At 43.0% G+C, this 25,934-nt stretch overlaps 1 protein-coding gene across 3 annotated transcripts in view; it reads right to left on the bottom strand.

The window, feature by feature from the left end:
- Positions 1–25,934, bottom strand: part of LRP2 (LDL receptor related protein 2) — a 217,917-nt gene that overhangs the window by 134,876 nt on the left and 57,107 nt on the right. For all 3 annotated transcript variants that reach the window (XM_090045536.1, XM_090045537.1, XM_090045539.1), the window contains exons 12-22: positions 24,420–24,643; positions 23,178–23,384; positions 18,836–19,038; positions 18,021–18,161; positions 16,942–17,145; positions 16,183–16,375; positions 14,040–14,165; positions 10,859–10,989; positions 9,854–9,991; positions 7,245–7,526; positions 5,292–5,531 (exon numbers count right to left, since the gene is read on the bottom strand). In XM_090045536.1, the coding sequence (XP_089901662.1) occupies positions 5,292–5,531; positions 7,245–7,526; positions 9,854–9,991; positions 10,859–10,989; positions 14,040–14,165; positions 16,183–16,375; positions 16,942–17,145; positions 18,021–18,161; positions 18,836–19,038; positions 23,178–23,384; positions 24,420–24,643 (2,089 nt within the window). The remainder of the gene's footprint in view (positions 1–5,291; positions 5,532–7,244; positions 7,527–9,853; positions 9,992–10,858; positions 10,990–14,039; positions 14,166–16,182; positions 16,376–16,941; positions 17,146–18,020; positions 18,162–18,835; positions 19,039–23,177; positions 23,385–24,419; positions 24,644–25,934) is intronic.

The following is a 25,934-nucleotide window of genomic DNA, read 5'->3' as shown; positions in this document are numbered from 1 at the left end:
CTTCTCAGCAGCACAACAGTGTAAAGGGATCTTGGACTCATTGTTGGCACCAAGATGAACATGAGTCATTAATTAGGGGTGTGCAAAATGAGCTGTATTCAATTCAAATTGGGCCCAAATCGGGAACAGTAATTCAATTCATCGATTCAGATCACTGTCCCTGATTTGATTCGGACGAATCTGAATCTGAAGATTTGATGCTTATTCAGAGAATCAGCCATTCAGCCATAGACACAGCTTTAAATGTTTTTTCTACATACCTCAAGGTACCGGGCATGCCTCATGAATGCTGCAATGGTGGGGCGGATGGACTGTCCCACAGGAGCATGTGTTCAGCGGTGAACCCAGAAGTGGACAGGAAGTACTTCCGGTCCAATTCTGGGTCCTCCAAGAAGCACGGTAGGGGCCCTCCACGACCTCCCAGCTCAGTGTTCAGCCGCAGGAGGACTCCAGGTGCCCCTCCAGATCCAGGAGGCACCAGTCACAGAGCCGTAGGGGCACGGGGGGGCCCCCTAGCACACTCCCCGGCGGACCTGGAAATGGACCAAAAGCGCTTCTGGTCCACTTCTGGGTTTGCTGCCGAGCATGTTGGGGAGCCTCCCATGCTCCTGTGGGATGCTCCATCTGCCCCACCATCACAGCATTCACAAGCCACCTGCAACCTTGAGGTAGGCTGAAAAAACATTTAAAGCTGTGTCTATGTCCAAATTGCCAAATCTTTCCGAATTGATTCGGAGGTTTCTGATTCTATTTAGAGAGATTAAAGGGTTTCCTGATTCAGAGATTAATCCACTGAATCTCCGCTGAATCAAATCAGGGACTGAACTTTGCATCACCAATGTGATGAAGTGATCGGTAAATTATCTTCACATTTTATCATGCATTAGCAGGTGCATGACAAACAGGTCCAGGGAGGTGATACTTCCTCTCTATGTGGCATCGGTCAGGCCACAGTTGGAGTACTGCATCCAGTTTTGGGTGCTGCACTTCAAAAGGGATGTGGACAACCTCAAGAGAGTTCAGAGGAGGGCCACACATATGGTTAGGGGCCTACAGGCCTAGCCCTACCAAGAGAGATTGAGGGACCTAGATCTCTTTAGCCTCCACAAGAGAAGGCTGAGAGGTGACCCTGCACTGCAGTGATCATGAGCCATGCTGCTACTTCAAGGTATATAGAAAAAAAACTTTTAGAGCTGTGCCTGTGTCTGAATCACTCATTCATCTCTCGCCAAATCTGCATAGAATCTTCAGATTCGGATTCAGCTGAATGGAATCAGGGACCATGATCTGAATCACCGGATTGAATCACTGTCCCCAATATGGGTCAAAACTGAATCCAATCAAATAGGGCCCTTTTTGCACAACCCTAATGGCATATAACAGAACAAGAAGCAATGGTTTCAAGCTGCAGCCAGGGATAACTAGGGTTAGATACTGGGAAAATTCTCTCACTAGAAGGGTAGTAAAAGCACTAGAACCTGCTATGCAGAGAGGTTGTGGAATCTCCATCCTTGGAGGTTCTTAAGACTCAGGTAGACAAAGCCTTGGCTGGAATGACACAGCTAGGGATATCCTACTTTGAGCAGGAGGTTCCAACCCTAATTTTTCATGTTTTTATGATTCTCTAAAGGGACCCAAGCAGCAGCTCCCCCTGTCCTTCAGAAACTGCTCCAATGAATGTGTTTGGTCCACGTCACATACGACGGCATGATATTATTCCAAGTCCCATATCAGTTCTTTCTTTCTGAACAAATTTATTGTTCTCATATACATATATACTGCCATTAACCCACTGTATTTTGAGGTATTCAAGGAATGTCATGCACATTTTTAATTCATTTTACTGATATAGTGTCTGCCAAGCTGCATTTAGTCTTATCGTCCTTATGTTTATATGAAATGTGGTATTTGATATAAACATATTTCTTATACATTATAAAAGGGCATAACATGATAATGATTTTTAGATGACACTTTCTAAACAATGAGTTTTGCACCTGATGTATCTCAAGCCTTTATAATCTGATAAGTAATCAGAGAATTAGCACCTGACATGGGTATGTTTAATGGTCCGTTAAATAGACTATTATGGAAGTGGTCCAAGACACATGAGCTAGGCCCTTTGAGACAATGATGAATTTATGTTTTAAAAGGAGACACCAGCAAAAATGATACCTGGCAATTCAGGGAAGGAAACTTCTCACAATGGGGAAATGAAATGAGAGACAGCACCTTTAGGATACTGGAGTCATAATCTGTATGTCAGAGAGGATGTAAATATTCTCTTGGTCAAAATTAGATCAGAAAGGACTTCTGGTCTGGTAAACAGATACACCCTTGGGAGCCAGGAAGTTGTCTACATAGTGTGGGGTCCTCACAGGGGCAGTTCCAGAGCAGGTGCAGTGGCACAGCCACAGCCCCCTTTATGACCACACTATAGCAGCAGAAGCAAGGGACTTTTTAAGGCACCAAAGAGGGTAAGAATTCCCTTCTCCCTTTCTCTCCATGCTCAGATTCATGTCCCCTCATATCCCTTCCCCATCTCCCCTCTCCCTGCTTACCACTCTCTTCCCTGCTTGCCACTGCCACTATTCTGGGGGTGAAGGGAGCTTCTTTCCCTCACCAACTGGGCTGTGTAGGACTGAGCTCAGCCTAGGATAGCAGCAAGTAGGTAGGTTACCCCTCCCTGCCTGGTGGCAAGTGTGGGGAGGGGGAACTAGCTTGTCTTCTGCCACTACTAGTGCCATGCTCAGGTTTAGCCCATCCCCCAGCCTGACTGGAGCAGCTCTAGAGCTCCCCTTGTCCCAAGGACAGTCAAGACAGCAGCTGCAACAGGTGGACAAGCATAGAGGAAGAGGGATGAGCCTTTGAGCAGAGTGGGGAAAAGGGGGAATTTTACCTGCTTTGGAAACTTAAGAGTCTCTGACTGTTGCTCCCATGGCACAGTCTGTCTGCCCCAGGGGGAGAGGAAGGGAGAAAGCTGGGATCAGGGGTGCAGCCACCCCTGCAGCATTGGTTGCTGGTCCCATGCACTCTTTGTAAAATCCTGGGTCCACTTCTGGCTCCCCAGTAATCCAATGGATAATGTATGTAAATTGCCAGAATCTTCTATTTCTCATGTTCTGGTCAGAAACTAGATGTTTTGCCAGATTTGCACATTTTCCAGAATGGCCAGATAAGAAATCATACTGAAGACTTGCCATACGAGCAACTGCCTGCCTTTACTCTTCTAGGGCATAACAAATTACTTTAAGCCAGGGATTAGCAACCCCCAGCACACGTGCCACAGCATGGCATGTCACCATCTGCCCAGGCTCTGGGCAGCTGCTCCCAGCACACAGCTGGGAGGCTGCAAGCTCTGCTACAAACCCTGGCTGGCAGCAACTACCCAGAGCCTGGGCTGGCAGCAGGGGTGGCACCAGCCTCTTCCCGATGGGGTGCCTAGGAGGGAGACTGCACTGCAGCTGGGAGTGGGACAGATTCAGGTGCATGGGGCGGGCAGTGGCAGCACAGGGAAGGGTGGGCTCAACTGTGTGGGGAGGTTGACATGGCCCAGGTGGTTTTGGGAGGGGCAGGCAGCTGCACAGGGTGGATGGCAATGGCTCAGACAGCACTGGAGGGGCTAAGGTGAATTTTTCGGTGGCTATATCCCTCCCAGCCCTACCCTAGTGGTGGCCTGTGCACCAGGCTCCACAGCCCCTGCTGAGGTTTGAGCTAGTGGTGGCTGTACACCACTGGGTGGATGATGAGGGAAGGGCCTGAGGCAGCACAGGCATGCATGCCTCGGGGTGGAAGGAATGGGCTTGTGCTGCCCCAGCCGAGGGAATGGGCTTGTGCTGCCCCAGACCCCCCCCACCCCCGTGCCCCATGCCTCAGAGCAGATGGTGGGGGAGAGACCTGGGGTTGCACAGTCTCAGGCTGCTCTCCCACTGTCCGCCTAGAGCAAGGGGTGCAGCCACCACCGGCGCAAAGCCCGGCTGAGGCTCTGAAGCCCAGTGCACAGGGGTGGCACTAGAAGGGGGTTGGGGGGTGGGGGTTATAGCTACCTCAGAATTCACCTTACCACCCCACCCCATAGTGACCCCTCCAGCAGCACCTGGGCCACTGCCTCCTGCCCCGCACACCTGAACCCACCCCTCCCAGCACTGACCGGGCCACCTCCACCCACCCGGCCCTGCTTTCACCCAGGTCATTAGTGATTTTCTCTTCACTCCTCTTTTTTCCCCTTTCTCCTTTTCTTCTATTTCTTCTCTTTTTCTCTTCCCTTTTTTCTCTCTTCTCTTTTTTCTTTTTTCTCTTCTCTTTTTTCCCCTCTCCTCTCCTTTTCTCCTCTTTTCTTTCTCTTCCCCTCTTTCTCTCTCTTTCTCTTTTTTTCCCTGCTCATCACAGCATGCTTAACAAAAAAACCACAAACACAACAACACAGATAGTATATGAAGTTTTATTTACTGTCACCAGGTTTAGAATTTTTAAAAAATCTGGTATTTACTGTAAAAAAACAACACTACTTATGATTATTAACTATATAAATATGCAATACATCCTGTGTGTACCCCCACACCCAGGTTTTGTTTTTGTGGCATGCCAGCACTCCAGCACCTTACATTATGTTTTTTAAGCACTGTGGCTGAAAACATCGCCTACCCCTGCTTTAGGCCTTCAGCCAACAAGCTGAGCGTAAATCTGAGACGAGAAACTGCACAATGCTCTGATAGGTCAGAGGCAGCAATTGTTTTCTAACCTGTTAAGCTGAGGAGAAACTTAAGAATCTTACAGGTAAAATTATCACTCAGATATTTTGTTTGTTTATTCTTATATCTCTTATGTTTACTATTGTTCTTATAATAAATCTTTCCGTTATCTTTTATAACTTACTTATTGTCAAGGATAAGTGTGATTTCAGGGCATCCGAACATACAGTCAGGCTTCTTCTAGGGAAAAAGGGATCTAAAATTTCTGAGCAAATGACCATACAAGAGTGCAATTCTTCTAGCCAGAAAATTGCCCTCTGCTAAGACCTGGCAAGACCCTAGTGAGTCAAGTAAAGCTGAGGCACCATCAGTCATAGAGGTAACCTTTGGAGCAACTCAGGTCAAGCAGCAGAAAGCAGAGAGGGACTTGGGGCTAAAAGGGCACTCCTGAAGGTGTGAGAACATACCCCAGGAACAGTCTCAAGAGCACATGAGACCAAATCTGGGGGCAGGGTTTGAAACAATACATGTGTACATAGGTATTGCTATAGACATAACTTACACATACTACACGAAAAAACAGATAATACTGATACTTACTGCAATTCTTCTCATCTGACCCATCACCACAGTCATTATCTGTATCACACAACCAGATCCTTGGAATACACCTGCTATTGTCACAGGTGAACAAGGTTACAGAGCATGAAGTAGGACCCTGTGTGGGACAATGCTGTTCATCACTGCCATCAAGACAGTCATTATGTTTATCACAGCGCCAGCGACCTGGAATGCACTGTCCATTGCTACAGGTAAATGCTGATAAAGCACAAGAATTGTCTAAACAAGAAACAAAATGTTAGAAAGTCTATACAGAGATGCCCAAACCTACCCTCCTCCTGCTCAGGACTCTAAATACACTTGTGTCACATCTAAAATCGACATAAAACAATTGTCCACAATAAGAACATCTCAGTAATACTAAGAAATGCATTTTAAAGCAATTTTTAAAATGTCAAATCATTTCTAACAAACTAAAATGTGGAGATTTTCAAAAATATTTCCAAACAATATAAAAAAAGAAGCAAGACCATTTGCTAATCTGATTATTTTGTCTACTCCTTCATTGTCAATTAAAATGTCATTTTAGTTGTCCTAAAATAACCTAGCAATACAGAGCCAGATTCTACACTCAGTTATTAGGGCTGTGCGAAACGGCACCGTTCCGTTTCACCTTGAGTTTCAAGGTTTCAACAGAACAGCGTTTCATATTCAATTTCATTTTGATATTCAATTTCATTTTGATTTGAAACAGCTCTTCCATTTTGCTTTGTTGAAACAGTAAAGCTGTTTCGACTCTGTTTTGATGTTTTGCTAGATCGGGCCAGGGCCAGGGAGTCAGCCCACCTGGGCCCTCGATCAGCCGCTGACTCTCTGCCCCTGGCTAAATCTAGCACGGGGGATGGGGAAATCAGCCCAGCTTTTTATCTTGGTGATGATTTATAAAGAGGAATTAGCCTTGAATTTGACAATAAAATAAATATGTCATATTAGTCCAATATCTTACCTCTATTATATCATCCATAATAATTCTCCTACTACTCTCAGTTTATTTTTCTCAGCATATTTAAACTGTTTGTCTGCTTGACCAGATTTACAGCAATAAGGCTACAAATAGTGGCTGAAAAACCATGCTTAATTTATTTTACTGAAGAATGAGAGAAACAAAGCACAGCAAACAGGCTTGGGAGAACCTAGCCTGATAAAATGAAAACCTAGGCAAAAACTACCTGGATGCTAAACCAAATCAAGTATTAACTTTTACTCTTGGAAAAAAGAGCTAAACTGTTACTTTAAAATATCCACAACGCCCTTTCTAATTTTAGCTGGAAGCAGAAATGCTAAACTACCACAAACAGCTATATCTGTTATTATTATGAGATCCATAAAATAAAGGAAATTACCTAAAGAAAACCATCCTTGTGACATTTTAACCCAAATATTCTGACTAATGATGTTTGTATATTTTCGCATGAGCTATAGGGAGGGACCTACAGAATTCATGGTGGAATGGACTGAGCAGCAGCTTCTTTAATCTTGCAGGTTCCCCCACACACATCCCCAACCCCTGCTGATTGACAGAGAGGTCCCATCATTCACTCCTGATGTGGAAACTTTGGTTTTAAATATTGCACCATTATTGCCTCTGTCCAGTCACCAACAAGCAACAGGGCTACTGGGACCCCTCTACCAATCAGCTGCAGGGGGTAGGAGGGTGCACAGGGAACCTGCAAGATCAAATAAAGGAGCTGCAACACAGGCCACTTCCACTTCGAATTCAGTAAATCCCTAGCAATAGGATCCCAACATTGTATCCCTTGTTCATGTAAGTGATTCTATTAATTTAAATGGAACTAAACACATGAAGAAAGACTTCAAGATTTGTCCACAGATCAACACCTGAAACCTGGGGAGCTTATTCAAATCAAAGCAGCCACCAAAAGCTTTTGGAAGTACAAGTATTATTAACCATAAATGACAAAGACTGCTTACTTAGTGATCCACAGTTTTGTTCATCGCTGTTATCATGACAATCATCAACGCCATCGCACTGGTAGTGCCTTGGCACACATCTTCCATTACCACAGGAAAATGAATATGAACCACACTGCAAAGTAGGTGGCTCATTTGATGGATCTTCAATGCATGTCAGCTGATTGGCAGCCAGTTTCATACCATATGGACAGCCACAAACTCTCTGAAAATTAGGTACTGGGAAGCAAAAATGGCTGCAGTCTCCATTGGGATTTGTCCCTCTATTACAATAGTTAGATCCTAAAGAAATGTAGAAACAGATTGATACAAGTTCAGTATGTAAGTTTGCAAACTCTCAAAATACATTGTTCACCTTCAAATCCAATATGTACTGTAAATAATTACTGATGTACACCAGAATGATCTGGGTACTAGGAACATGGGATTGGAAGTAGCCTCCTGGGCCATCAGATCCAGTGTCCTGTGTTTTGCAAGTAACCATTTAACCAAAGAATCCTTCAAAACTACCACTTGAAGCCTTCACCTATAACCACAAAACTAGAAATACCAGGAGCACTCTCCATGAGGAGCAGGTAAAATAAGGAGGGACAAGGGCACCTCCAATGCTTTATCACTGTAATGGCAGAAAAGCACTTTGATTTAATATATGCTCAGAAAATTATTGGAAGAGGACCATGCCCCACACTACAGAAGACGACAAAAACCACACAGTCCTTGCCAATTCGATGCAAGGGGAAAAAAGTCTTTCCTGACTGCAATTTTGGCAACTGACTCTGAGTGGAAGAGCAAGCTCCTCCAGCCAAGAACCTCAGAATTTTCTGAGGACTGGCAAAAGCACCCAGGCACCACAGTCAACTCTGTTCTCACCTCCCACCTCCACCAGATTTATCTGTGGTCAATGTGGGAGGGAAAGACATCACTAGTATTCTAGTACTCATGGGGGGGAAAATATTCCTCCCTGACCTCTGCAGATGACCAGCATGCAACTAGTGTTTTATACAAAGACACAGGGGCTAATTCTAATCTTATTTATACCAGTGCAAATTAAGATTAAGTTCACTGAAGTCTGAAGGGTTACAATGATACAAATAAGATAATAAACAGGTCTGTAGTATAGACAGTTTTATAACTGATTTCTCCTAGGAGAAAGACATCCAACAGCATGCTACTTATTTTGGATTCAGTTCTGTAGCTGCCTGGAAACAGGAAGATATGAATGCTGCCAATTGGGATTTTTTGCTTGAGTGAGAACTGTGGGATTTGATCCATAGATGCACACTATATAACCCCACCCCAAGATTTTGCTGTTTACTACATGAGTTGGATGTTACTGCATATTAACTACTGCAAAGTTTCAAACAAGTTCAAGAACATAATTCAAATGAGTGAAAAGAGAGAAAGAAAGTCTTAGCCATGAAAAGTGCTAATTTAAAGAACAGTACAGTAAGATTTACGAAGTATTTAGTAGGGCTGTGTAAAGCTTCGGTCCCCTATTTGATTTGGCAGAGATTCGGTGGCCAAATATCCAAATCCAAATTGAATCAGGAGACCCTTTAATCTCTCCAAATCAAATTGGAACCCTCCAAATCAATTCAGAGAGATTAGGAAAGATTCAGTGATTTGGACATAGGCATAGCTTTTAATGTTTTTTCTGCATACCTCAAGGTAGCAAGGGCTCATGAATGCTGCAATGCTGGGGTGGAGCATCCCTCAGGAGTGCAGGGCATGCCCCAGAGTGCTCAGCAGCAGACCCAGAAGTGGACCAGACGCACTTCTGGTCCACTTCTGGGTCGGAGGGGGAGCACAGTGGGGGGGTCCCCCCCGCATGCCTCCAGCTCAGCGACTGGTCTGGGGAGGCACCCGGGGTCCCCCCATGGCCAATCACCGAGTCAGGGGCCATGGGGGAGCCCCCAGTGCACTCCCCAGTCAACCCAGAAGTGGACCAGAAGTACTCCTGGCCCACTTCCGGGTTCACTGCCAAGCATGTGGGGTGTCCCTCCACACTCCTGTGGGATGCTCCATCTGCCCCAGCATCGCAGCATTCACGAGCCACACCTGGTACCTTGAGTATGTAGAAAAAACATTTAAAGATGTGTCTATGACCAAATCGCTGATTCTCTGAATCAGCATCAAATCTTCAGATTCAGATTTAGTCGAATTGAATCAGGGATAGTGATCTGAATCAACTAAACGAATCACTGTCCCCGATTTGAGCCGAATCCGAATCAAATACAGCCTGTTTTGCACACTTCTAGTATTTAGCTTAATCCTCAAGATTTCACCACAGATAAAGAGCATAGTTTAAATAAAATATCCTCTGTGAAAGCAGAAATGTTGGATTGTAATGAATGTTAAAATTGGCTAGAATGTAATTAAGCCATAATTTAATCCTTTTTAAAGGAGCTATTAAAGGAGAGAACTACCCAATCAAAGCCTCACACATTCACAAAATGCTAGATTAAATACTACTGTTGGTGATGGCAAAACCCTACACTGCTTTCCCTGAAGTGTCTCAGTTATGATCTGGAGGGGCTAACATTAAAAGGGAAGAGTGAAAATGATTTGTCCTTTGCTCCCTCTTCCATAAGTACAATAAACTAACTTACCTATTTGGGAATGAGCATCATATGCTTTAACATGCATAATATTACTAATGCCTCTCCTAATAATAGTAATTTCTCCTCCATCCAATTTTCTCACTCGAACTATTCCTCCAAGTCTCCAGTCAGTAAAGTATGCATAACCTGTATTGAAAGACATTTAGTACTTAGTTAAAATATAACATGGGATCAAACAATGCCAGAGGCTTGTCATGTAAATCAAACTGAATTCTCAGATCTAACTCTTTTTAGGAAAAATATGAAGGAGAAAAATGGCAGCAAGTACAAAATAATCACAGAATACAATTACAGACAAAATTCCATAAATGGACTTATTACAAAATCTGTAGAAATGTCTTAATTAGAAGTAGACCCAGCCTAGAAAACCAAAATCCAAAGTGCCCTACAAGACCAGCTATGCAAAAAATGTAGATCTGATTCTACATCAGAATGTATTCAACCTTGTGCCATTTCAATTTCTAATATAACTTTTAAGACAGCTTGCTATAATAAACCTTTGCAGAGTCCCTGATGATTTTTTGCAGAGGAGTCTGCTTAATGCTGTAATGGGCCACATTCTGATACCTTTACTTCCTTTGTCTGAGCCATTCTTGGCAAATATTAGGAAACAGTCTACAAGCAATTAAGACAAACTGGTAAGTTTCTGAACATGTCGAGAGGTCAATGGAAGCTGACCATACATTAAACCTCTCGGGTATTAGCACATTATCCATCTTGCACCTGCCCAGTCATGCTTTTTAGCAGCTGTAATTCTTAGTTCAGGCTTAACAGATCCACAGAACTGATCATTTAAATTCTCAAATGATTACATACAAACATACAAAAAGCAGTCTTCAAAATAAGTAAACACCACGGAATATATTCTATTGCAAGTCAACACTGTCTTTTATAGAAATCTTTATCTCAAAAGACTGCACATTATTTTGTCATATATAATCTCTGATGATTATATGTTCTTCTAATAGACACATTTTTCAATGTTATACTCACTTCCAAAGATAGTAAGGCCAAATGGATGAGTCATCTGTGTAATACGTTCAAGAGTCCTTCTGTCTAGCCCATCAAAGGTACTGTGCTCAATTTTATCAAAAAAGGCATCAACCCAGTACAGCCTTAAAGCCCTAAAAATAATAAAAATGTTTTATCACCAAGATTTACATTTTTATAAACAGGGTAGGACTGGGTGGTGAATGTCAAGGGCTATAGGCTGTACAGGACGGACAGGATAGGAAGGAAAGGTGGGGGCGTGGCACTCTACATTAAGGAGGAATACCCATCCTCATCAATTAACAAAGAATCAGAGGAAGGGCACTCTGAAGTGCTTTGGGTTAGAATACAAGGCAGTCAAGGGGAAAGAGACTTAACAGTGGGGGTCTACTACAGACCTCCCAACCAAGGGGAAGAACTCGACCACGAATTCTTAGGTCAGCTCATGGAGGTAGTGAAGTCTAAGGATGTCGTAGTCATGGGGGACCTGAACTTCCCAGACATCTGCTGGGAAGAGCAGTCAGCCAGATCTGACCGCTCACATAGGTTCTTAGCCAGAGTGCAGGACCTCCATCTAACCCAGGAGGTGCACAGCCCCACCAGGGGAGACACCTTGTTGGACCTGGTGCTGGCCACGGGAGATGACCTGGTGAGGGGGCTGCGGGTGCTCGACCACCTGGGCAATAGTGATCATTGCCTGCTGGGATTCACCATCTAGCGCAAGGTGGCAAAGGCCTGTAGTAAGGCAGCGGCCCTAAATTTCAGGAGGGCAAACTTCAATGCACTAAAGGGACTAGTCAGGAAAGCACTGAGATCCCAGAGGGGAGGGGAGCCAGGTGTCCAAGGAGAGTGGTTGCTCCTTAAGGAGACAATCCTCCAAGCCCAAAGGGAGGTAATCCCAACACGAATCAAAGGGAGAAGGAGGGCACACAAGCCTCCATGGCTCACAAAAAGCATCCGGGAATGTCTCTTGCTAAAACGGAGGCATACACCCAATGGAAGGGAGGGGCCATCACCAGGGAGGACTATACTGCGGTTGCTCGGGGACATCGGGGGCACTCAGGAAGGCCAAGGCAGAGATGGAACTGGGACTAGCTTCCCAGATTAAGGACAATAAGAAGTCCTTCTTTAAATACACAGGGGGTAAAAAGAAGGTTCTGGGTAATGTGGGGCCCCTGCAGGACACATTAGGAAATTTGGTGGTCACACCAGATGACAAAATTAACATGTTAAACAATTTCTTTGCCTCCATATTCCTAAGCAGGGACCGGAACAGTCACCCCCTCGCTGGGCCCCGCTCAGGCCCCAGGGGAGGCACACCTGGGCCAAGGGTTAGTGAGGAACTAGTTAGGGAACTTCTGGAGGGACTGGATGTATTCAAGTCAGCTGGTCCAGACAATCTCCACCCTAGAGTACTAAGGGAATTGGCTGAGGTCATTGCAGGACTCCTGGCATGGCTTTACAAGCACTCATGGTGCTCTGTTGTGGTGCCAGAGGAGTGCAAGAGGGCCAACATGGTTCCCATCTTCAAAAAGGGGAAGAAGGAGGACCCGGGAAACTATAGGCCAGTTAGTCTTACCTCGATCCTAGGCAAGCTGTTTGAGAAAATTATTCTGGCACATATCCAAAAGGGGCCAGCAGGGGAGGTCATGCTTAGGGGCAACTAACACTGGTTCATTAGTGGCAGGTCCTGTGGTGGCCTTCTATGATCAGATCACCAAATCATTAGATGCAGGGGTAGCAGTGGACATAGTCTTCCTGGACTTTCAGAAGGCTTTTGACACTGTCTCTCACCCTGTTCTCATTAAGAAACTGGGGGGCTGTGGTGTCAACACCTGCACAGTCAATTGGGTGGCCAACGGGCTGGAGGGCCGCACCCAGAGAGTGGTGGTGGATGGGTCCTTCTCAACCTGGAGGGATGTGGGCAGTGGGTTCCGCAGGGCTCAGTCCTCGGGCCCGCACTGTTCAACATCTTCATCAGTGACTTGGGCGAGGGGGTAAAAAGTGTTCAAATTTGACACTAAGATGTGGGGGGATGTGGACATGCTAGAAGGGAGGAATAGGCTCCAACTGGACCTAGAAAGGTTACAAGGGTGGGCGGATGAGACTAGGATGGGATTCAACACTGACAAGTGTAAAATGATGCACCTGGGGAGGAACAACCAGCACCATACCTGCAGGCTGGGGAACTCCCTTCTTGTCAGTACAGAGGAAGAAAAGGATCTCAGAGTCATCACTGACTCCAAGATGAACATGGGCCAGCAGTGTGGGGATGCAGTCAGGAAGGCCAACCGCACCTTGTCATGCATCCACAGATGCATCTCCAGCAGGTCCAAGGAGGTGATCCTCCCCCTCTATGCGGCACCGGTCAGGCTGCAGCTGGAGTACTGCGTCCAGTTCTGGGCGCCGCACTTCAAGAGGGATGTGAACAATGTGGAGAGGGTCCAGAGGAGGGTGACTCGCATGATCAGGGGGCAGCAGGGCAGGCCCTACAAGGAGAGGCTATGGGACCTGAACCTGTTCAGCCTCCACAAGAAAAGGCTGAGGGGGGATCTAGTGGCCTGTTACAAACTAGTCAGGGGGGATCAGCAGACACTGGGGAAGTCCCTTTTCCCCCGAGCACTGCCAGGGTGACCAGGAATAATGGTCACAAGCTGGCAGAGGGTAGGTTTAGGCTAGATATCAGGAGGTGCTACTTCACAGTCAGGACGGCTAGGATCTGGAACCAACTTCCAAGAGAAGTAGTGCTGGCTCCTACCCTGGGAGTCTTTAAGAGGAGGTTATATGAACACCTTGCTGTCGTTTGACCCCAGTACTCTTTCCTGCCATGGCAGGGGGTCGGACTAGATGATCTACTCAGATCCCTTCTGACCCTAGAAACTATGAAACTATGAAACATTTTTCCCAAATAAGCAAACAATTCTAGATGATTCAAGAAGTCATTATATTTTTTTATGAGAAACTTTTAAATGCTATAGTCGTTTTGAGGTTTAAGAAAAATAAATAGTCTCCTGAGAAGGTGACTCTCTGATTTTACAATGTACTGTATGAGACAATGTCCAGGTTGCTGTTCTTGGAAAAAAAAGTTAAAGAGATACTTTTGATGGTGTCTTCTAATTGTTTAAAGAAAAAAACAAATTTACTTAAAAACACTGCTATGTCTTTTCTTCTGCATTTTCCTTACCCCCAGTCAATGGCTAAGCCATTAGGCCAGCCAAGTGTTGTGTTCACAATTGGTAAGGCATGGGATCCATCACTCCAGGCTCTCATGATTTTAGCAGGACGGAACCAATCTGTCCAGAATATATAACTGGGGGGGAAAAAGAAGACAAAAGAAAACTCATGGCAAATATACCTAACCATGAAGATATCATTGTTTTCCTTCAGTGAAATAGTTTGTTTAGCACAACAAATGCACAGTTTAAAAAGCACACTTCTCTTATTTGTCCCAACTTTGCAGACATTAGAGAAGCTATAACTTTCGGTTGGCTGGTATAAATGGCTCCACTCAGGTAAGAATTTATAACTCTTATCCAGGAAGTAAAATAAAACTGAGTGGGAAAATACCCCAAATACACTGCACCTGACCAGGAAGGTATAAACCGGACATCCAAGAGCTAACAGCTGCATATCTTGGCAGTGGAGGAAGTATTTGCACACCTCAAACAAGTTTTAACAAGCCCTTCCTGTTTCCAGAGTTTGAAGGCCTTTTTTCCCCCCATGTTCCAAGCCAAATTAGCCAAAACAAATTCCATATCTGTGAGTCAGTCCAAAACCATAAGTGGTCCTACTACTGGCAAACATCTTCCACCCTCATCTGGGGCCTCAGATGTTTCCAAAACCTTTGACAAACATCCTACTTGCAGGCCCAACCCCAGAGGCTTGGGGCTCGGATGCCCCTCAGTTTTGCTTGCCCTTGGCCATAAAGCCGCAGGAGCAAGCTAGGGAGGAGTCTCCCCTTTCCATAAAGCGGGCATAAAGACAAGAATTTCCCACTCCAGCAGCTAAGTGAGCGGTATATTATACATTACCTTGGCAGGTACTATCCCCGTTGCAGGAGAGCAGTCTTCCCCGACTGCCTCAGTGCTCACGGTGTTTCCCTTGCCAGGCAAGCAAAGGACTATGCTTGATCTGAGCCCACAAGAGAAGTTTGAAGGACATATATTCAATGAAAATGGAGAAAGCAGAGGCATGCCCATCTACGTTTTCCCCATAGCAACATCCTGCTGTCGACAGGACATTCTGAAGTATGTCCTGCCCACCCACCTCCTCCAGATGACACTCTTAAGCCTAGAAACCTCAGTCTCCAGGTTTGTAGCAGCTGCATAGGAACATTCCAGAGTGAATTCATCAGTATAGTTCTAGGTTTGGTGCATATTGGCATGAACAGGTGGATGGGGCAAAACAGAAATGTCCTTGCCAGAGCATACTGTCACTGCAGTATAGACATGCTCAAACACACCTAGAGTCCTGACCTTTCAATGCACCTATAGTTGTAGAGCTGAAATTTGCTGCTTAATACATCTGTCTATCTGAGTAAATGAAAAGCTTAACATTCCAGGGATTAGATATCAAGAATGTTCCTTATCAGCTCATCGCTACATTTTTAAGATAGCTCAGTCACCTCTGGGATTGCTATTACAAAAGTGAAAATAGAATTAAAGAAACTAGGCAAAGAATCATTAAAATATTCCATAATAAGGATATGGACCTGAAGCATGTGGTGAAAAACTAAGCTTTAATATAGCCATAGCTGCAGAGAATTATAATTATAGGCAAAGTTTTTCTATCAAAGGAAACTCAGATTTTCTTTTCAAACACAGTACAACCTTGTTATTCAGACTGTATCAAATATAGACAGAATCATCTTTCAGATTTCAAAAAAAATTATTCAGATACAGAAAATGAAAGTCATCATTAGAAGGGATCCAAGTTATAATTCTGAGAAGCAAACGTGTATTAAAAGTAAGAGAGAGAACTTTATCTTTAGCCTGTGGAGAACAGTTTTCTAATCCAAATGATCCAAATTAACAGGCTTCTCTTGGCTTTATATCAATAGACAAAAGCAAAAGAAAAAAATGTTGTGCCTTTAAAGATAATTCTATTGAGTATTCCTTTCAAGCTAAATCTGTATCACCTTGCACTCTGGTCTGGGTGCTGAATTCTGTGCCAGAATAAACCAAAAAAAAATAGTAAAGAAGAAGGAAGCAGGAGAAAGAAGATATTTTGAAAATGAGAAGTCCAAAGTCAGACATTCTGTCAAGCTGATGCTGTTTAAAACACATAACTTCAGAATCTTTAAAAACAAAGCTCAAAGTTATACTTACCCAATGACAGGATGAACTACTATTGATCGAGGATTATTTAAATTCTGAACAATAGCTCGTCTGGATTTATCTGCCAGCCTCATCACACTAATGCTCCTATATCGAGGGTCTGTCCAATATAGATTCTTTGAGATCCAGTCAAAGGCCAAATCTTCAACACCTTCCACCCTATTGGCCGTCAGGATTTCTCTGCCTAGAATCCATAACATACAGCATAGTTAAAAACCTTCAGAAGAAGACAAATGAATAGGAAACAAAGAGGTTTCTGTTAGTACAGATTCTGCTTTTGCATGATCTTAAATATTATGTCTAAGTTACTAAATAATGACAGTGGGCTTGAGAGCAAATTGCAGACAACAAGTATCATATTCCTAAAGGAGAGAATATGGTTTGACATAGGACAGGAGCTGACAACCCTGTGGATTTTAATTTTGCCCTCTCCCAGGGAAATAGCAGTTTGTGGAGTGAGGAATTCTGCCTAAACAGGCTAAGGATTAGTGGCACAAAGAAAGGCTATTTGTACCTACTGTAACTTTCTTTGTTTCAACATCACATCAATTTTGGTGTCTTGATTCTGTATTCTTTGCATACCCAAATATCTCAGTAAAGACAATGGGAGCTGTGGTGTACAAAGAATGAAAACCTGAACCCAAATAATATCAGTGAGATGGCCAAATGTTGCAAATTATAAAATTTGCTACCAGTGCAAATACCCCTACATATGGAGGGAGAAGCCATAAGCAGTAGTTTGCTTCTCACCAGAACCATCAGTCTTCTGTTTATAAATTATATCTCTACTTGTGTCTGAAAAGAAAATGGTGTCCTCCTGTGCATAGAAATCAATTCCAACAAAATATGAAGGGCTCCCAGTCACTGGGATAATCACATCTTCCTGGGTAGAGAGATTGAATGGAATCCCACGCACTGCTAACTGTGATGAGAAGAGCAGGAACTGTTGCACAGCTGTAAAAAAATAGACAAATTTTAATTCCTTATAGGCTTTACCTACAGACTCAAGTGAGTCAAAATTAATCAAAGGACCTTTTTAGCTTTATTTTTCTTGTTTTAAAAATGAAACACAAGGAATAAAAGGAATCACAAAAAATTAAGACACAAAGACAAAGAAGAAGAGAATATAAAAAAAATTACAATTTCAAAAAAGGGGGGGAGGATTAAAAAAAATGTTGAAGTAGTAAAATGGAGGAAAGAAGAAAAACAGAATCCAGCAGAGAACATACGTGGCAGGGTCTTTAAATAAAACCAACATGGGACATATAGCGGTTAAAGACTCAAGTTCTTGTTACAAGAAAATACTGCTCCATTAAAACAACAATCACTGCTTTTTCATTACTTGTTATGGTGACCCACTGATAGACCACTGGCTCTGTGTGACCTCCAACATTACCAGACCATAACTAACTTGACCATATCCTAGTTCTCTTGTGACACTTGTAGCGAGAGTACTAATTTTAAAGGAGCAACTGTAGAAGTTGGCATGTGCAGCTGCCAACAGAAGCCACAGGGAAATAACATTGAAAAGCTAACCATATCTAACCTAATGTGAATTGAGAAGGGTAACCCTTTATTCTAGCTTTCTCTACATTCCTATTTAAACAGTTCTCCAAGTCCCTTCAGTGCTCCTTTACTCAATTCTTTCTTAAATCTGCTTTTCTCTTCCCAGCCCATCATCTCTCTCACCCTTTACTTTTACATACATGATATTCTGCCATAGCATACATATATTTTGAGGTCATTTTTTGCTTGGAGCAGAGCAATTATACCTGTAACATTTTTTATATAGTAATACTACTTACCACAGCCCTAACCCACTGCCTTACCAACACAATGTCGCCCATCTATGTGTAGATCAAAGCCCAGTACGCATTTACAGCGGTAACCCAGTCCATCGTTATCTGTTCTGTGGCTGAGAACACAGATCTGTTCACAACCCCCATTATTACTGCCACAAGGATTTCTTACTGGAAAATAAGATGGAAGGAATTGAACCATCATGCTATAAACATTTTAGGCATCATAAGTTTTTAGGTTTTTGAGTTTTCCCTAGTCTTTCCAGCATATCGTTTGGAGATATACTGCCTCAGAGCCAAGGGAACTCTCACTGGCATTATGTTGTGCAGACAGCATGAAACATGGGACCCAATCCTGGAAGGTTCTGAGCATTTCCCACAAAGTGCTGGAATCCCAAACTCCCATTAAAGTTAAATGGTATTCAGGTTGCTTGGCATTTTCCAAAAAAGCACTCAGCACATTACAGGCTTTGGCTTTTAAGTCTAACTCTTTGGTACATAATTTTCTGCATCCAGGTACAATACATCATTATGTCCTATATACAGAACATTCACTTGTCAATGAGGGCCCAATCCAAATCCTGATAAGGTATATGCCTGCATTTATTTTAATGGGAGCTGGATCAAACCCTAGAAGCCAAAATAGCTCATTAACAAAATAGGTCATTCTGAGTATTGGTATATCTATCAAACATTGCTTTTAACAGTCTACTGGGGCTCAGTCAAGCCACTGGGTGATAAAGACCAACTGTGCATTCATGGAGAACAGTTATTACAACTAGCAACATTTTATCAACTCTAAAGAGAAAATTGTTACCCTCTCTCTTGACTATCAGCTGGCTTACCGTAAGGCTGCCTAAGGGCATGATAAACTGTCACTCCGTAAGGCCTCAATGAAGACTGATAGATAACTTGAGGGTTAGATTCTGAAAACTTATTAGCCTTCAACACTGCCATCTTTGTCCAATCAGTAAAATAAACATTATGTTCAAAAATACTTATTCCATAGGGGTGAGGAATCAGCGAGCCACCGTGAGCTACTGTTCTCCTGTTACAAAGACATTTTAAAGTTACATAAGGAATATTGTCAGAAAGATCAATTCACTTCATTTTGAACAACAGCAGAAAAAAGGGAAAACTACTTATTCATGAAATGACATCTATTTCTGTAAGTAGATGAATGGCCAAGATTTAGGTGGAAGAGACCAAAATTGGTCAAAAAAATAAAGCTACTACCAAATTTACCATGATGGATTCAAATTTAAGACAATGCTCACAACAATTAGATTCTAGACATGGAAAATTATAAAACTGTTATAATTTTCCATGTCTAGAATCTAATTATTGGAGGGTCTTCCTAAATTTCTCCCCTCCACCCCGATCCTGCAGCAGAAAAGCGGTGGCAAGGGGACACGAGCAGGGGGTAAGGGGCAGGCAATGGGGAAAGCAGCAGTGGAGAGGAGGCAGACAGAGCAGGGCTGGCAGTAGTGGAAGCACTGGCAGGAGGTACATTGTGGTGAAAGCAGGGGTGGAAGAGCAGGCAGGAGGGGGCAAGTGGCATGTGAAAAAGGGGCAGCCTGACCTTTGACTCTTGCCCCCCTCATCACTTATTCCCCACCATGTCTGACCCCCCACCACCTACCTCCCCACCACCTTCCTCTCTGCCTTCCCCCTTCCCTGCCACACTGCTTTCCCCACATGATTTGGACACTAAGGGACCCCAGAGCTGCTCCTGACCCATTCCTGCCCTGCAGTGCTGGGAGCAGCTGTGCAACAGCCCAGCTAGGCAGAAACAATGATAGCAACATGCAAGTGCCTGGATCCCCTCCCTCCCGCACTGGGCAGGAGCAGGCTAGAAAGAGGAGCCTGTAAGCTGCCACAGCTGCTCCCTGCAGCATGGGCATGCTGGGGGTCCTCCTGGGCATTTTTACACATGCTCCAGGGGTGGGGTGGGGAGGGGTGGGGCACTTTAATTAAAGTACCCACGGCATCTCGAATATCATTGTCCCTGCTCTTCAAAGTGGCAGCAGGGGCACGTTAACTAACTAAAGCTCCTTCAATGAGACCAGTGTGAACAGAAGCTTAGTTAACGAGCTTTAGTTAAAGTGCCTCCACTGCCATTTTGCAGCACTGAAATGCTAATACATGAGATGAAGATGCTGCTGGGCCGTACTAATTAACAGGCTCCAGCAGACTCAGTTAATCAAGTCTGCTCCAGTGCACTGTTATTAAAGCACATCAGAGCAGCCTCCCTGCATAGGTACCCTCTGTGCCTACTTCAGCTGGTAGTTGGGCAGCTCCAGCTGGGAGCTGTGGGGAGCAGGTGTGCAGAGAGCCCAGCTCAGCTGGAAACCACAGCAGCAGCAGGGAGATACCTTCTTTCAGAGTCTGCTCCCTATCAGCAAGGGAGAGAGAGGTTATCTGACACCGGAAGCAGGAACTTGTGTGTTGCTGACATTGTTCATAGGGAACTACACTTCCCGCACAGCTCTCAGCTGGAAGAGTCTGATGTTCAATTCTAAGATAAGGCTTTGTTTTCCCCATGACAAATGGAAGAAAAAAAACCCTCCTCTTGGAATTGAGTAAATATGGCATAATGTACAAAGAATAGCAAAAGCCATTTAATCAGAAAAGTTGGCACTCTCCAGAGAAGTACAGGACATGATGTAAAGGATAAATAAAGATGGAAAATCTGAAATGGAGGAATGAATTCAAAATTACGAAGTGCATGACAGAAGAGCCACCAAAGAGAGAAGATTAGGAAAGTTGTAACAGTTGGAAAAGGGATAAAATGGACCTCAAATAAACATGGGATGAAACATCAAACCAAGTGAGAATCAGATGGATTACACAGTAACATTTGGAGAAACATACAGAGGCCTATGGACAGAAGGATCTACTAAGTCTAAACCAGTCACACATGGAATAAAATGAAAATAAATGCATTACAATGAAATGCCATCCATTAGGGGTTCACAGGTAAAGATTTTCTTGGCCAATACCAATAGCCAATTATTAACCAGCCATATCAGCTGATACCAATCCGAAAGCCAATCTACAGGAATGCAGCCAGGCAACTTGGAGAGCAGCACCCAGCAGATAAGTCTGTGGAGGGGAAAGGGCATGTGGCTATAGCCCCCAAGCTCCCTCCTAGCACTGCCTCTGCTTGGGGTACTCCAGTCTGCTGCCTTTCTCTTGGGAGCCCTGTATTGGTGTGCATCCACTGCAGCACAGGGCTCCCAAGGGAAAGAGAGTAGAGCAGAGTGCTCCGAACAGGAGTGGTGCTGGGGGAAGCTATAGGCATCCCAAAATTCCCTGTAGCCACCCCTAGTAGTCACCCCTCCCAGCACTGCCAACCACCCACCCCACGCAGCTGAGCCTGCTCCACTCCTGCCCACTCCAAGCCCAGCTCCAACCCAACCCCCTCACCAAGAAGAGGCTGGTGCAGCCCCTGGCCCCAAGCCTGCAGCCCATCTCTGTCCTGTGCACAAATCTTGGGGGGAATATAACCCCCTATGCCTCCCCTGGGGATGCATGTAGCAGCTGGATGACCTGCCTGGAGCTGCCCTGTGCTGGACGAGCTGCCTGGAGCTACGTCCCACTCCTGGCCCTGGGATCCTACTCACTGCCATACTTGGGCAGCACCTCCCCCAGCCCCTGCCTCTGCCTCACTCCCTCCCTCACTGTGGGGGCCTCTTTTTGCCCCCTGACCCCTTTCCCCTCCACAGACTTACCTACAAGGTGCTGCTCTTTAAGCTGACGAGCTGCATTCCTGACCACATGCATGCTGTGGCTGTGCGCATGCACACGGTCTTTATCAGCAACATGATTGGCTACATAGGCCAAAAAAAGCCAATAGCCAATAATGTTAATTTTCCTTTTATCAGCACTAATCCAATGTGCAACTAATATATCAGTACACCTCTACCATCTATTTATATAATATACATTATTCTAACAATGCTTGAGTAGAATGGATGCATTAAGCAAAATGTTTCATTCACCTAACAATCCTTAACCATCTCAGTTTAGAAACAATAACTCAGATTCATGACATAAGGATCTCTTCCTATAGATAAACCAAAAATCTATGCTTCCAGAGCCCTCCAGTTGTGATAAGGTATATGCTACAGTTTTGTTAGGTATCACTCAGGAGGGCAATTACGCTTGCTTTAAAACAGTACCTTAATACTATACCAATGATACATTTGCTAAATGCATATTTTTACCTTGATGTAAACATCTCAGTTATATGAACAATAAGTTGTAAGTTCTCTTAGAAAAGCAGAGACTGTTCTAATTGCTTGCATTCCAGCCTTACTAACCCCTGAAAATGGCCTTAAAAAGTGCAGATAAAGGAGCAAAACAAAGATACCAACATTATTCTTCATGTGAGCATTTCTTCACATACAAGTAAACTGTGCAGTAGATCTGTTTGCTTGAGAGAGAGCTGTTTTTTATACAGTATACATTACAGGGAAATAGAAAAGGTGCAACTTCTGTCTCTATGTTACCCAAACAAGAAGACATACCTGGACATGTAGAGGCAAGCAGGTTTCTCAACAATATACAATAAATAAGGCTTGACAAGTTTTTCCCCTGTGTGCTACGAGCACTCCCTATTTTTATACTGAAAATAATACAGAATTTCAGATGGTATTTGATGATAACTGTTTTGTAAATGCTGACTTACTAAACAGCTGTTCCTGCAGACTTAAAATTAGGTTTAAAGTGTGATCAAGAGATTAGAAATCAGAACATTTAATGTCCTTCATGCAGCCTGAGTTTGAGGAAGTTTGAATGAATGCAGCAAAATAGTGCAAGGAAAAGACACAAAAAGAAAATGTAAGGTGAAAAGGTAATAAAATAATGAAAGATGAATGTAATCATGAGATGTAAACCAACGTATCAGACAATAAAAAGTAAAGTGAATGAAGAAGGAAGTCCAAAAAGTATAAAAGGGAAAAAAGTGGGGTTCAAGCAGCATAAATCTTCAGGTTTAACAACGGAAAATTTATGGCTTTCCAAATTTCATATGTCACCACATATATCAAGGTACATGCCATCACATTCTAATTATATTGTTATATAGGTCTTTTATGCAACTCATTTTCTTGGATATTTATTTAAACTAGATATAGTACAGTAATGTTTCCACATAACATAAAAAATAAAATTCTTTCCTACCTTTGAAGTCCATCATAAGTTACAGTCTCAATGTAATCAAACCGACTGTCAACCCAGTAAAGCCTTTTTGAAACAATATCCAGAGTTATTCCAGCAGGCCAGCCTAATTTTGTTTTTATCAGATCTTGACGGTTTGTGCCATCCATGAAGGCTCTTTCCACTTTAGGATCTCCCGAAAGACTATCCCAGTCTGAGAAAAATAAATAACTATAAAAGAAAAAAAATAAAGTTCTGATATTTCCTTAAGCTTTTATGTGCAAGCTATATTTTATGTAGGTTTTCAAAACGTTTTAGCATTTAAAATAGCAAGTTTTCAGGGTTGCAGCCAGTTCTTCAGCTGGCATTGCACGGAGACAAATGAAGTTACCCCAGCTGAGGACCAGGCCCATTGTTTTTAGTAGTAACAGTGGAGTCCAGCAAGAAGGGAGATTTTACTCAGAAGTTAATGGAACTTCTAGTGTGCTTAGCAAGGGGCACAGAAATATTAACAAAATACTCTGCAAAAGCTAGGATCAACTAGGTGGGCCTTCTTAAGGAAGATCCAACTTTATCATGCCTCTGAAATATATAGAATTGGAGTACATATAAGCTTCACAGGGTTCACCCACCACTTTAGCTTATGCTGCAAACAGTTCACCGTTATAAATAAAATCATGAAGAATAAATTCTACCTTTGGATGCACACCCATATATCTCATTGAGGGGTTAGTGCATAGGTATATCTTTTATTTTTTCTTAAGACAGACTCCAAAAAGTAAGAGTAAAAGTAATTTCCAGACCTGTCAAACGAACAATTATTGGTATGATTCAGCTTGGTTTTATGTATAGATGTTTCTCCATGTTTAGTTAAGTATACAGTGTTCCTCCCAAATAATATAACTGTACAACATAATATGTAGAAGAATACCTTAATCGCACTATGAAATGTAGCCACCTCTGGAAGGTAATGCAAGATAACAGAAGATAATTTTAAGTCAGTAAGTCTACACTCAAGGAGTTGGAAATTTGGAAAGGAAGGGTGTTGGATAACTTTTTTATTTGAATCTGATGATCCCCATGAAATGTTATAGAACTGCTAGGTTTAAATTTTCTTAACTCAACCAAATAGATCACAAGTTGCCAGAACTCCATATTAGGTTTTACTCCCAAAGACAATTGTGGCCTACTTCTTCGTTACTATTCCTTTACAAATTAGTGCAGGGATTTTAGCCATCCTCTCATTACTTCATTTTAATCACTTACCCAACAGTTGGGTCAAGTGCTATTCCTCTAGGATTTCCCAGATTTTCAGCAATGAGTGTTACACGGTTTGTTCCATCCAAATTTACCATGTCTATTCTGTTCACACTGGTTTCAACTACATACAGTTTATTGTTAACCCAGTCTACTGCTAGGTTTTCAGGTGTGTCAACTGAAACATTTAAAACTTCTTGCATATCAGAGCCATCAATTCCCACAGAAAAAACCTGAAAATAAAATAAGTATTATTAGCTAACGCTATTAAGCAACATGATGTTTTGTTAATCATAATATAAGTCACATAACAGATGGAACCACCAAATGATCTTAACAATACAGGGCCAAATTCTTCTGTTAGCTGCATCCACGTAACCCAATTAAAAATTACTCCCTAGCTTAGGAGTTAGCAAAAAGTAGAAAGCAAACACAAAAAGCAGAGAGTTCACCAATGCCTGTGATTCCTATAGACTGTTCAGGTTAGCAACTCTCTTGCATCGCAATACAAAGGGCAAAGAATATAAGTTAAAAGTAGCAAATGTCTTGCTTTTCTTGAACTAGGGATAGGCTGGATTTGCAGCATTACATGCTGAAGTGTAATCAGTTATTGAACAGGAGGGGGAGTACTTACTGCACTAACAGAGGAAGAGAGGAAACTGAAAGGAATCATTGCTCAACAAAAGTGAAGGGGGAGAGAAAGCTCCCCTTCACATTCACAAATGAGAAGCATCCCTCCTTCTGTTTCCGTTATTTTACCTCAATTCTAGCAGTGTGCTGTTCATTATATGTGTCACTTTAATTTTACACATAAACTCTCATCTACACGAAACAAAATAATATAACCCTAGTAATTACTACTGTGTTGAAATACTGGTCACATCATTTTAAATAATCTGTTATTTCAGATACTGCTAAGTAGATGAACTGTTTAACCATCCCCACCACAATTCTCATACCCGGCAACAGAAGACTGAATAGGCTTTGAACCAAATAAATACGAGGTGAGTTTAGGAATCCTTTAGAAGTGGAATATGATGTATCATGGAGTTTGCACCTTAGTTTGATTGTTTGGGTATCCACTTAATTGCCTTTGTTTACTAACAGCTCTGCAATTTCTGTTATGATACTAATTAAAATAGCCATCACATATTTTAAAATGTCCCACTGTACTGGGTGTTGTACACAGAAAAACAAAGTCCCTTCCTTGCAGAACATTTGGTGGAAAGACCCATTCAATCAATACCATTTTTTCAATTATACTTTTTTCAGAAAGAATTTGGAACTCCTGTCAGAATAAAAATATTGGCTTCAGCCTTAAAACTATGCCGTCACGATCAATTCAGCCATGACATATGGAAGCATTTTGCAAGAAAAAATAACAGAAACTGTGACAAGAAAACAACTTTGATGCACATCCTATCCTTCCTTCAGGGCCATGTTGGCTATACTGCAGAGGTTCACCATGATTAAATGATGGTGTGACGAAGTCAAATCTCACTATCATCAAACACTGCTTTGTCC

Source organism: Crocodylus siamensis, chromosome 4 (assembly GCF_052110815.1).
Source record: "Crocodylus siamensis isolate JL-2025a chromosome 4, ASM5211081v1, whole genome shotgun sequence".
Lineage (NCBI taxonomy): Eukaryota > Metazoa > Chordata > Crocodylia > Crocodylidae > Crocodylus > Crocodylus siamensis.
The sequence above is the reverse complement of the archived record's forward strand: the minus strand, read 5'-3'. Positions and strand labels throughout refer to the sequence as shown.